We start from the raw sequence: 13,561 nt of genomic DNA, 5'->3' as shown, positions 1-13,561 counted from the left end.
CAAATCTCGGACAACAGAGATGGGAGGAGTTATATTCTAAATGTGCACATGAGCAAAAATCTGATGAAACACATCTATACTATATATACTATACTGCAACGTTGGGCCACTGTTGTTGTTCTCCTAACCTCGTGCCATCTCTAAATGTAACTGTAAAACATTATTTTGATGTTTTAAAATGAACAAATATGTCTTTATTTCCTCAAAAAAAACAACAGTAAGTTGGGCACAGAGGACAGGCCAGACATTACTGCCTCGCACAACGGTTAAATTCGGAATAAGACTTATGTAACTCAGTGGTTCTTATTCGTTTAAATTTCTGTGGTCTTAGTGTATCCCTCAACATTATTTAACTTTGGGTCCCTGGACCCTACACCAGGGTACCCCTGGACCCTGTTCCCCACAGACCCAAATCTTCTCAGCTGTTAATGCACATATGCCACTGTCTCTTCATGTGGTTCATTGGTCCTGGGTCATTGTTATAGTCATAAGAAGTTAATAATGTAATGCTGATGCCCTATACCAATGATACTACACAATGCAACAGGCTCTTTGCTCTTTTTGAAAAAAAAAAACTCTCCAGAAAATGCCATTTAATGGTTTATTTTTCAAATTTTTTCCTGGGGAGCATACCCCCAGACCCCCCTAAGGAGAGCCCCATCCCCCCCATATAAAATCCAATTTAAACCCCGAAGGATACAGACTCAAAAGACCTTGTCTTTGTACACTGGCAAAGTCGTTTTGCCCCCCCACATCTCCTCCAGGTTTTGGGGAAAAGTTGGCAGCCCTGTAGTTAACTACTGAGCCTCAAAATATTTACTAGTTAACTAGTGATGTCAAAAAGCCTACTAGGGACACTACATTTGGACTTTACTAGATAACTAGTTGTGTCCACAACGTTTACTAGTTAACTAATGAAAACCAAAGTGCTCACTTGTTGGTTAGTAGCAGACCATGCTGAGGAGGAGGCTTCCTATTGGCTCTCCTGTAAGAACTGATTATTTTTTATATTAACTACAATAATAGAACATTTTATTTTCTGTTTAATAATTCTCTGCTTGATGTAGTTTTCCTTTCGGATTTATTTTCTCAGTAAAACACAAATATATGCAATCATTTTTATTTCATGAATCATGATTATGAATTACAGCATTAGGACAAAAATGTCAACAATTCTTAAAATGACTTACCTCAAACTGCTTTTGTTTGACTTTTTTGAAATGAATATGCCTTTCTGTTTCATATTTCAAACAGTCTTAAGAGCAACATTGGCACAAGAGTTTCTCTATGATGCAGTTATCTATGTTCATAAGTCATTACATGTTAGAAGTGGCAGATTTACCATTATGAAGTCAACTAATATGGGATCAAATGCCATAGAATCAGTCCCTGTGTTAGAGACATGCTGTTAGCCGTCTACAGGGACTAAAGGACAGTCAAACGCATGAGACAGGTGCAGTTATGCTAAATTATTTAACATGCACAGCCAGCACACACTGGCCAATCAGGATCCTTGTCCTGTCTGCCTAATTTGCATGGACTGTTTGTTGCAGTTTACATGTTAACTAGTGAGGGCCAAAAATCCACTAGTTAACTAGTTAGGGTATATTAAACCTCACTAGTTAACTAGTGCTGTCCAAAATGCCTACTAGTTAACTAGTGATGCCTTTACAACTCACTTGTTCACTACTAGTTAGACTTTCTCTAGACGTCTCTAGCTGGACTTTCTCTAGACGTCTCTAGCTGGACTTTCTCTAGACGTCTCTAGTTGGACTTTCTCTAGATGTCACTAGTTGGACTTTCTCTAGACGTCTCTAGTTGGACTTTCTCTAGACGGCACTAGTTGGACTTTCTCTAGACGTCACTAGTTGGACTTTCTCTAGACGTCACTAGTTGGACTTTTTTCTAGACGGCACTAGTTGGACTTTCTCTAGACGGCACTAGTTGGACTTTCTCTAGACGTCACTAGTTGGACTTTCTCTAGACGTCTCTAGTTGGACTTTTTTCTAGACGGCACTAGTTGGACTTTCTCTAGACGGCACTAGTTGGACTTTCTCTAGACGGCACTAGTTGGACTTTCTCTAGACGTCACTAGTTGGACTTTCTCTATACGTCTCTGGTTGGACTTTCTCTAGATGTTACTAGTTGCAATTCAGTTCAATTTTATTTCTATAGCGCCAAATGACAACATAGTTATCTCCCAGGTCTTTCTATAAAGAGCAGGTCTAGACCAGACTCTGGGATGTTATTTACAGAAACCCAACAATTCCCACCAAGAGCAAGCACTAGGAGACAGAGGCAAGGAAAAACCTCCTTTCCTGGACCACCAGGGGGGGGAATACCCAAATATATGAAACTTTATATCCAAATGTGGTTTATGGGAAAATGGATAGTGATAGTGAGAAGTGGTTCTCAAACAGTTTACCTGGATAAATAAAGGTTAAATAAATAAAAAAAATAGTGGTAAGGTGGGGGTCAACTCATGCTCCACATTTCCAATACATAAAGTATTTTATCCTGTTTTATATCTTGCACATGTTTGGTGTATATTAGCTTTATTTTAGGTGCCATATAAATTAAGTTACACTGTTGATCCAGAGTGGGGAAATTACAATTTATTTAGTTTTGTTAGTAATCACTACACTGAAATACACACACACACACTCAGGACCTATTCATGCACAAATGGAAAGATTTCACAGCGTGTGTGTGTGGGGGATACCAGTGCTGGACCAGCGCCCTCCAGTTACCAATCCACACTCTGTACTTTGGTCTGTACTGGGACTTGAACCAGCGACCCTCCAGTTCACAACCCAACTCCCTACAGACTGAGCTACTACCGCCACTATTATTAAGTAAGTAAAGATTTATTTCTATGTCATCTTTCAAAACTTTCAAAAAAAGGTTACAAAGTGCTTTACAAAAGATAAAAAGGTTAAAAGAGAAGTACAACAATAAAATAACTGATCTAACTTACCTTATAATACCTTGATCTGAAGATGTTGTACAGTGGTGTGAAAAAGTGTTTGCCCCCTTCTCATTCCTTTTCCGTTGCAATGTTTGTCAACTAAGTGTTTCGGAACATCAAACCAATTTAAACAATAGTCAAGGACAACACAAGTAACACAAAATGCAATTTGTAAATGAGGTGTTTTTATAAAGGTGAAAAAAAAATCCAAACCTCATGGCCCTGTGTAAAGTGATTGCCCCCCTTGTTAAACATACTATAACTGTGGTGTCCCACACGGAGTTCAATTCCTAGCCACACCCAGGCCTGATATTGCCACACCTGTTCACAATCAAGGCATCACTTAAATAGGAACTGCTTGACACAGTAAGGTCCACCAGAAGATCCTTAAAAGCTACACATCTGCCGAGACCCAAAGAAATTCAGGAACATTGAGAAAGAAAGTGATGGAGATCTATCAGTCTGGAAAGGGTTATAAAGCCATTTCCAAAGCTTTGGGAATCCAGGACCACACAGTGAGAGCCATTATCCACAAATGGCGAAGACATGGAACAGTGGTGAACCTCCCAGGAGTCCGGCCGCCCAAAATTACCCCAAGAACGCAGCGAACTCATCCAAGAGGTCCACAAACCCCAACAACGTCCAAAACTGCAGGCCTCACTTGCCCAGTTAAGGTCAGCGTTCATGCCTCCACCTCAGGAAAAGACTGGGCAAAGATGGCCTGCATGGCAGAGTTCCAAGGAGAAAACCACTCTGAGCAAAAAGAACATCAAAGCTCGTCTCAATTTCTCCACAACACATCTTGATGATCCCAGACTTTTGGGACAACATTCTGTACCAATGAGACAAAAGTGGAACTCTTTGGAAGGTGTGTGTCCAAGTATATCTGGCGTAGAAGGAACACTGCATTTCATAAAAGAACATTATACCAACATAAAATATGGTTGGTGGTAGTGTGATGGTCTGGGGCTGTTTGTGCTGCTTCAGGACCTGGAAACTGTCGTGATAAAAGAACTATGAATTCTGCTGTCTACCAAGAGATCCTGAAGGAGAATGTCGACCATCGTTTGTGTACTCAAGCTGAAACGAACTTGGGTTCTGCACAGACAATGATCCTAAACACCACAAGTCCACCACCGAATGGCTGAAGAAAAAACAAATGAAGACTTTGGATGGCCTAGCCAAAGTCCTGACTTGAATCCTATTGAATGTTGTGGTATGACCTTAAAAGGCCGTTCATGCTCGAAAACCCTCTATGTAACTGAATTAGGACATTCTGCAAAGATGAGTGGGCCAAAATTCCCCAGGACCTGTAAAAGCCTCATTGCACGTTATCGCAAACAGCTTGTTGCAGTTTGTTGCTGCTAAGGTGGCCCAACCGTTAGTAGGTTTAGGGGGCAATCACTTTTTTTACACAGGGCCATGATGTTGGATTTTTTTTCACCTTTAATAATAACACACTTCATTTACAAATTGCATCTTGTGTTTACTTGTGTTGTCCTTGACTATTGTTTAAATTGATTTGATGTTCCGAAACACTTAATGTGACAACATGCAAAGGAACAGGAAAATAGGAAGGGGCAAACACTTTTTTTTTCTCACCACTGTAGCTCTCTATGGTTGATGAGGACTGTGGCCCCTCTCCTAATATTGGCTTTTAGTGAGGGCCCAGATGGCTGAATAGCTCAGATGGAAGTGATTCAATATCCTGACAAAGACAGTATTAACGACACAGACAGACCCAAAGTGAGTGTTTGGCAACTTTTATTTTACTAAAAAAAAACAAAAAACAAAGGGGGAAAAGTTCACATTCACATTTAGCCTCAATATTACAGTATACTGAAATTCTTCTTAGGGAGTAAAATACAACATTTTTTATTTCATTTTAATCTTATATTAAAAATATCAAATAGTACTCATCTAGCAGTGCTTACAGTATTTTAAGATATGTTGCAGGCTTGATAGCAGAAAGGTTGGCTTTGAGCAGAGATGGGCGTCTTAGCGAGGGCCTCGCAGAGACAACCTACCTATGTGTTCTTACCTGGCCTGGTTTGATTGACAAGCTGAACATGCAATGAGGGCAACTACACAAATCAATTCTATAGATTATACCGGTGCAGTAAGACACTTGGAACAGGCTTGCAATGAAGCAACAAGAAAAAAAGCAAAATGTTCCATTCATTGTGTTTGTGGTTGTTTTTTTTTACCCCAACAACGCTGAGGTCCCAGGGTGCCCTTCCTCTACAAACTGATCTGAAATCAGTTGGCAGACTTTCTGTTCTTTTCCGTACAGCTTACCAACCATGGACATGGTGAATGAGAAAATCAGACTAAAAATAACATCACTACCTGAATAAACTTCAAAAAACAGACTCCTTAGAGCATTTCTCTAGTTGCACAGAACTGTACAGGCACACATATTATATATATTTAAAATAAATAGGGCTAATTTGGCCAAGACTCACTGGGGAGGACGGTCATCTCGTGTTTGTCAGTACAGAGATGGATCTATCACGATGGCTTCCCAGCCACTTGTACCTCAACCTCACAAGTTCTCATAGTCCCTTAAACACACACACAGTCACTCAAATACATCCACAACGTCACTCGCACACTCTGGCCCCCTCCATCACATGCACAGCGCCAGAAAGACGGAAAAAGAAGACAAACAGCTGAAAATAATTATTAAAAACATGTAAATGCCATTTTTCTGGAATGCCTCTGATCGGGAGAAACGAGTCGACTGGTTTCTGAGATGATATCATCAAACCAGCGCCTCACTAGAGGACACCACGACAAACACATGGGTGTGATCCTGTGCCACCGCGCCAGGCCGTGGCCTCCGGACCCCCCCGATCTTCCCCACAGTGGTCCCAGAATGCCTTGTCGTCTTGTCAGTACAAACAGGACTTGACATGTGACTACTAGACGACCAGGAAACCTCCTTCACCACCTCCCTACGTGCTCGGCTCCAGCTCTTTTTAGGACGGGGGGGTTGGTTGGGGGTGCAGACAAGAGGGATGTGTGTGTGTGTGTGTGTGTGTGTGTGTGTGTGTGTGTTTTGTGTGTTTGGGGCTGTACAGTCGAGATGAGCTGACTGCTGGGAGGAGACGTGAGGCGGGAGGACCGAGTGGCGAGGTTTGTTTGGAGTCTGTCACTCTCTCCTCTGCAGACGGCGCCCTGAGGGAGGTGGTGGTGGGGGTGGTGGTGGTGGTGGGGGGGGATTAAACGTCAGTGGAAAAGTAGAGCGTGTTGCGCTTCAGTTCGGCAAAGGAGATGGGAGGATGCTGCAGGTAGTACAGCAGCACCTGGACCTAAGAAGACAGAGAACCAGTACGTTTGATTTGGTTAGAAGCTCCATTTAATTCATTCAAAATGAATCCATATTGCTCCGAGTCTCAGTTATGTCAAAGAATATTGATAGTGGAACAAGTTCTGGACTTAAGAAAGCAGCATTATGCTACTTTAAGTGGATTAATGGACATTAATCATCGTAGCGCCCACTGAATCTAAAAAAGGGTATTGTGTGTGTTCAGATTTAACTGTGTGTCATAATAAATAGATCACACTACAATCTTTAACAGACCTAATGCAACAACTGCACTAACATTCATTTGATGAATTGCACGGAAGTGGTTAATGAACACTCAAAGGAGAGCCTGTTGGTAGGCAGTACAGTTAACCCGTCCCGTCCCAATCTGACTTCTGGTCTTCCTGAAGGATTTCATCTGTCTCTCTGGGACGTATGCTACAGTGTGAAGCTAAAGACTCTGACTCTTGGTGTATTTTGAATGGTGATTATGGATTTGACTGCAGAGGGAATATTTCAGCAGGTTTGACTCATGAGCCGCCTGCTCTGACGTCGGACTGCTGCCTCATTCAGAACTCTTTCTTTCTGTTATGTCTCTGAAGCTGGAGTTTGCCTTTGTTCGTTGCTACTTGATGTTTGTCTGCAGTTCATGTTTGACTCGGTGTCTGCTGCTTAGCAACAGTGCCCATAAAAAATACTTATTCTTGTTCTCAATTGGACTAATCTGGTAAATAAACTGACAGATTTGAACTCATATTTGAACATAAAAAATTGTAAGTCTGGAAAATCTGTTATATATTCTCTAAAACAATCTAGAAACCTCTTCATTGTTGCTAGATGGGTTCTTTTATTAAAGGACAATTCAGGCACAAAATGAATAAGACGTGCTTACCGAGGAATATGTTTTGAATATGTTTTCATGCTAATTGAATGTGACCAGTTTTAGCACAAAGCGCTAATTAGCTTATACCTAGGGTCGGGCATCGTTTGGATTTTAACGATTCTGATTCCAATTCCGATTTTCCTTTTGATTCAGCTTCTTATCGCTTCTTGAATCTGATTCTTTGAGGGGTGGAGTTGAATCGGGTCACATGCTTATTTCACAAATAAGAGGAAGGTTTTATTTTGATTCCATGGTGGGTTGCAGGTTTACAGCTTTTTCAACGCAAAATAAAGCCGGACTAGAACACCGCTTACTGCGCTCCATGGCTGCAACACAACAAGCGCCCGGCTGCTACGGAAACCAAGACCTGCTCATATTAAATTTGGATCCGATGATCAGATATGAAACCAAATCCTCCAAACGATTCCATTAAAGAAAGGATTCCACTGGAATCGTAATTTTAAAACAATTCCATGTAGGACCCGGTTCTCGATGCCCAACCCTACTTAGAACGCTAGTCAGCAGTAAAGGAAAAAGAAATGGCTATTTCTAAACGCTATTTCCACCAATCCACGCACTTGGAATCATAACAATTAAGGCATTAAGATCAATTTCTACAAGATGTTTTTTTATTCCTCTTTTTAATCAACTTTAGCATGGGGGTGTAAACTTTCTCAAGCCACTGTATCTGTTTTTCCAAGATGGCGCCCGACTGTATATATGAACAGTACTGTCTTTGTAATCTATCTTTTTAATAAACTGTGTGTACACTTACAAGGTTCTCTGCTGTGGGTTGGGGTTTTGTTGGGTTTGTTTTCCCGTTTCTGCCTCCCTGTGAATGTCTCAGTGTTTTCCCCGGTCCCGTGTGCTTGGTCCTGTCTCATCCCCCCGGTAAGCGTCTGTATGTTTTAGCATTTTGTTTTATTTTGAAATCTGTTTTCTGTCCCGTCTCTCCTCCGGGCTTGCTGCCCGTGTTTTCCCGCTCCTGTGATTACCTGATGTTTTCCACCTGTTTCCCCGCCCTCTCGTCACCTGCCTCTTGTTGTCTAATTACCTGGTGTATTTTAGGTCTGTGCTCCCCTTGTGCTTCGTCTGATCATTCTGTCTCGTCAGCCCTCCTAGTCGGTGTGTTCCTGCCCGTCTCCTCATGTTTCCCTGTGGATGTCCGTGCCCAGGCACAGCCTCCGTGTTTTCCCCGTAAGTCTGTTCCACGTCGGAAGTCTCATCCTCCCTGTTTCGACCCCTGCCTTCTGTCTGGGTCTCTGTGTGAACTTTATTCCCCCGTGCCTGTCTCCTGTGTTCTTGGAACTCCGGCTGTTGCTACCTTTTGTTAGACTGTCTAAATAAAAAGACTCTCTGTTTAACGGATTATTCTGCCTCCGTGCTGCCTTTGGGTCCTTCCCCCCCCGCATCCCGTCACATTCTCAAGGCTTTGGTTTCCCTGTAGGGACCCTCGTTATGCTACCGTGGAAGTGTGGGGCTAGTTTGAGCCTTGTTCGTGGTTTAGAAACAGCGATTTCTTTTTTCTTTCCCGTGCCCCGACGACTAACGTGATAAGCTAATTAGCGGTTTGCGATAAAACTGATCACATTTGATTAGCGTGAAAACAAATCCCAGAGAAGGGTCGAACTCGGTACACATGTGTTATTAACCCCTAGGTTCATTTTGTGCCAATTGGTCCTTTAAAATGAGGGAAAATCCATCATGTCCACAAATTAGATTATATTCAGGAAATGGCAGTGGAAGCATCTTTCTTTGGTATTTTTGTATACTTATGCAATAAACATTTAGAATTTGAAGAAGCCCCATTATAAACACTCGGCTTAACTGTAACGGACAGACGGGGCCTCCCATTTACGATGATTTCCTGGGGAGGTTGTTTATTTCGCCAAAGAAATCCATTTGTGCACAGGAAACTCATCTCTCAGTAGAGATGAGTGGACGGCCTGCAGCCTGAATACAGCTGGGAGAGCAGTCCGCAGTGACACGGGTCACTTAGCAACGTGGGAGTAAAATTCATCTGGAAAACGTGCAGCGGCCGAGGAAATCTACATGTACACACCAGAGGGCTGACTACTCAGTCTCTATTAATAAGATTATTTAATGAAAGCCAAAGGGACAGAGGCATCCAGAGAGTCATATTGGTATAAACATACTATGAGTAAAAAAAAAGTACATTCATATTAAACAATTAAACTACAGTAACTAAAACTTTGTCTTGACATTGCTACTGACATATAGCCCCAGTTATTTGTCCTAAGTCTGCACCAAAATTCAAATGAGTCTGCGTGTTGCCGGTACCTGTGCCATTACGTCATGTGACCAGATGTCGGAGGCAGAGGTGATGTGCTGGGCCTTGGTGATCTCGGACTCGGAGGGCCTGAGCAGAGTGGGGCCAAACACGGTGGCCAGGTTGTGGAGGGACATCTTGTTAATTGGCTCCTTCTCAGCCACCCTGCAAACACCAACAGGGCTTTGAGAAGTACAGTAAGACTAGATGAAAGAATAATAACTTTTCGGATTATACCATTAGAGTTGGTTACATTTCTACTGACAGAAAGCCTAACTGTGATCAGCAGTTGTCTCTGTGTGTGTCTGAGGGTTATTATGTTTGTGTGTGTGTGTGTGTGTGTGTGTGTGTACCGTTTGAGGTGCTCCAGCAGGATGAGGAAGGTCATGAGGTTGGGGTCGGGCAGGGAGCGCAGCAGGTGCATCATGCAGTTTTCCTTGGCTGCTGGGTCAGAGAGCGCTGTGAGGGAGAGGAAAAACATGTCACATCCAATTATAGCAAGACAGCTTTTTTATCTGCAGCTCTTATCTCTTCCAGCTGGACAAACTGAACTCCCCCCCCCCCACTGATGATGAACAGGTCGCACCTATGCCCTCCATGAAGGCGGGGTAGAGGCGGTCGGTGAGCAGAGGCTCCGGCAGCTCCCTGAAGTACAGCTTCAGCGTTCCTGCGATGGCGTTGATGTCCATGTCGCTCAGCATCACCAGGATGTCTTTGGTATCTGCAGGCCAAACACACACAAAGAGCCATTAGAAAAGTGATTACAGGCCAACAATAACACAGCTGCTCTCTCCTGGAACGACGTAATCTCTCAATAGCCCCGCATCCAGACGGACAGATGCTTAATATTACACCCAAAAATGAAAGGAGATACCGGGCTGTGCTCTGTTGGATCTGGCAGCCATGACCAACGCTGAGAGACTCTAATGCAACAGAAAACTTGAACACTGACAGCTGCTGCTCCTCATCTGTCCTGGCCACCCTAACAGCCAGTTCCCACAAATCTCTTCTCTACAGAGTCTTAGAGCAAAGGCCTCAATTACCCTGGGAAACTACTACCGTACATACTGTCAAAATTGAAAATGAACACTTTTTTGATGACGCTTTTTCTTATGTTTTTGTCCCTTTTTTCACCACTTTTGACACTATTTTCAATGTTTGTCATAACACTTAATATAACAACTTATTAACTTTAGTTTTACAGTTATTTTTGGAATAAACCTCATTTATAGGAAATTATACCTAATGTTTGAGTTCGAAAAGTGGTAATTAGGAATTATTTAGACTAAATTTAAAGGAAATGGATAATCTGGACTGGAATATGTCAACTTTTACTCAATACTCTGTCAAAACCACTTCAATGTTTTTTTTTCCAAATGCTATAAAATTGAATAAGACACCCCAAAATTAATGAAAGTAGAGATTTGTACTTGGCAATCCTAAAACTGGTCACATTCAATTAGCATGAAAACATACTCAAAACATATTCCTCGGTACGCACGTCTTATTCATTTTGTGCCTGAATACTCCTTTAATAAAAGAACCCAACTAGCGACAAGAAAGAAGTTTCTAGACATGTTTTAGAGAATATGATCAAATCAAAAAATGACATTAGACTAAGTCACCTATAACAGATTTTCCAGACTTACAATCATGTTATTTTGGGTAATTATATTTGGGTAGACTAAAAAGAACATTGATATAGGAAAACGGGTCAATTTGACCCGAGGACAACATGAGAGATAATTTCTTCAAAGAAGAGAAATACTTGATGACTGACACGATATTATGTGATTTGACAGGATAAATTATTACACGCAGGTCACCAAACTATCAGCTTAGACACGGTCTGACACTCTTTTCATCCATCATCTTCACTGGAGAACACCCTATTGCTTTTTTAATCGATTATAGTAGATGAACCAGAAACACATTTAACAGCTAAATCTTTCAGTAAATCATTGTAATTTCCCTCTAAGCGTATTAAGTGAAAAGAGAGACAGTGAGTGGAGTCTTACTGGTGTCAAATGCTGTTTTGAGGGCCTGGATATCAGTGGCCACCCCTGAGATCCTGTAGATTCCCACTTCGTCGATCCCCCTCTTCTCCACTTCCTCAATGCACTGACGAACAATGTAAGGCACCTTGGAGCGCTCGCGCCTGTGGACCGACAACACACAACAATGAAGGTGTGTAAAAGCGGAAAAGTCATGTTTTTTTCCAGGCAGTTGAGCTGTAAGATACATAACAGCCAATTTCGGCCTCAATAAGATACATAAATCCTACTTACTTTGTCACCACGTTTATTTTGACTCCAAACACGCCACTCTGTTTTTTGGACGGCGTTCTCTTTAAGCTGAGGTCCCGACTTGTGAATTTCATGGAGAACTCCACTTTGATCTGACAATGAACAAACAACACAGCTGAAACTTTGGGACCCTCATGGACCACTTGGTTTTTACATTAATATCTAATATCCAACATCATTTAAACATTTGGATTTTATTGTAACCCTTACAGCTAGACAATGGAGATCTCTCTATGTTACCAACTACATTTAGCGCTGAATAAAAACACTGTCCAGTCAGAAAAAAGAAAACAAAAACGTACATTGCCTTTTCCAAACACATCTCATTAAAATATTGACATCTGTCACAATGTGAGCTAGAGTTGAAGCCGCGTCCGTCTTACCCCGTTCATCTCTATGACGTCCATATGCCAGTTCTTGGACTGCACTGTCTGAGGATCCAGCTGAAAGACACAACAGAGACATGAAGACATTAGCTGATAGGACTTTGACCGAATAATGCACATGAGAAGGAGAAGACTGATTAATGAAATTAAGCAGATGACATTAGATGACAATTGTCACCATGGGAAAGTCTCCTTTCTGAATAATAGCATGACAACAACAATAACGAGTCACTGCAAAGAAAATGTCTATTTGGTATCAAGCCAGAGCCGAGCCACTGAAAGCAAAACGCTTTGCCGACAACTCGAGGGACATCATTTGAGCTTTTTGACATGAACAGTAACACATGCACCCCCACCTGTTTTTGGGTGGCGAAAATGCTGTTAGGCTAACGACCACACTAGGGTACCTGGCTGAGCGCTGCCCCTACCTCAGTAACACGTTGCTAAAGCTCGTGTTGGGAAACCCTCCCTGAGGGAACGTCGTTAACGACCACGTAAGACCGTGGAAATGTAGGAACAAGAAATGCAAAGCTGCAGCTGACAGAGTTAAAAGGTGAACTAAGGCACTACTGTGATTAATATTCTGTGAGTCCACAGTTCACCTTTCAGCTGCTCCATTTTCCTAACCAGATCAAAGCCGAGCTGTCGTTGTGGCCCGTGCCCTGGCACTGCGGCTTTACTGTACCACAGACGCTAAGTCTACTTTGGGAAAGAAAGATGGCGCGCATGCCTCCCACCTTTACCCTCTGCGTTCTCTTGGGGTTCCAACAATGGCTCCCGATTGGCTCAGATACTTGGCCTACTTCACAGCACAGTGCACACACTCTTAAAAGTCTGGATCACATGTCCCATGATGCCCTCTGAGACATGATAGATGGAAGCCTGTTGTTGTTTTAAGTCCCCTGGAGTGTGTGTGTGTGTGAGGCCACAACTGCTAATGCCTTTTTTATTGGCTGTTTGCACTCCACAGTTATGTCATTACAACCCTGCGTAGTGATGTGCTCAACTTAGAGGTGAATTATGATTGTTGGGTGAGCACACTTCTCTTATTGTCAGCATTAGATTGCAGCTATTAAAAGTTCTCACTGAAGTATTTCATTACCTCGTAAAAAGGCCATTTGGCTTGGTTTCACCCATTCCCATTATCGTTAAAGCCTGTTTTCCCAGCAGGCTTTGGGTCTGAGACAGGTAATCACTGCAACTGGTTCTTTACACAGCTACTGCCAAGACGAGAACTTAAATATCCAGGACTAACTGCTGATACCTTCTGTAAGCAGACACATGTTCCTCTCATCTATTTCCCTCCTATTACCGTCTGCTAATTTTTAAAAAAAAGGAAAACTGAATTAAGATGAATGTCCTTTAATAGGGTTGTAAAAAAGAAACAAGGGCCTCTACATGCAGGGGTTACTTTGAAA

At 42.2% G+C, this 13,561-nt stretch overlaps 1 protein-coding gene across 1 annotated transcript in view; it reads right to left on the bottom strand.

Moving 5' to 3' along the window:
• Positions 1–5,160: 5,160 nt before the first annotated feature.
• The window catches only part of abr (ABR activator of RhoGEF and GTPase), a 143,066-nt gene continuing 134,665 nt past the window's right edge, over positions 5,161–13,561 (bottom strand). The window contains 7 exon segments of the mRNA XM_032533835.1: positions 5,161–6,282; positions 9,463–9,616; positions 9,805–9,910; positions 10,038–10,172; positions 11,470–11,609; positions 11,740–11,849; positions 12,141–12,200. Coding sequence (XP_032389726.1) covers positions 6,193–6,282; positions 9,463–9,616; positions 9,805–9,910; positions 10,038–10,172; positions 11,470–11,609; positions 11,740–11,849; positions 12,141–12,200 — 795 coding nt within the window. The 3' untranslated portion in view covers positions 5,161–6,192.

This window comes from Etheostoma spectabile, chromosome 13 (genome assembly GCF_008692095.1).
Source record: "Etheostoma spectabile isolate EspeVRDwgs_2016 chromosome 13, UIUC_Espe_1.0, whole genome shotgun sequence".
Lineage (NCBI taxonomy): Eukaryota > Metazoa > Chordata > Actinopteri > Perciformes > Percidae > Etheostoma > Etheostoma spectabile.
Note: the sequence above shows the minus strand (reverse complement) of the source record. Positions and strands in the feature narration are given on the sequence as shown.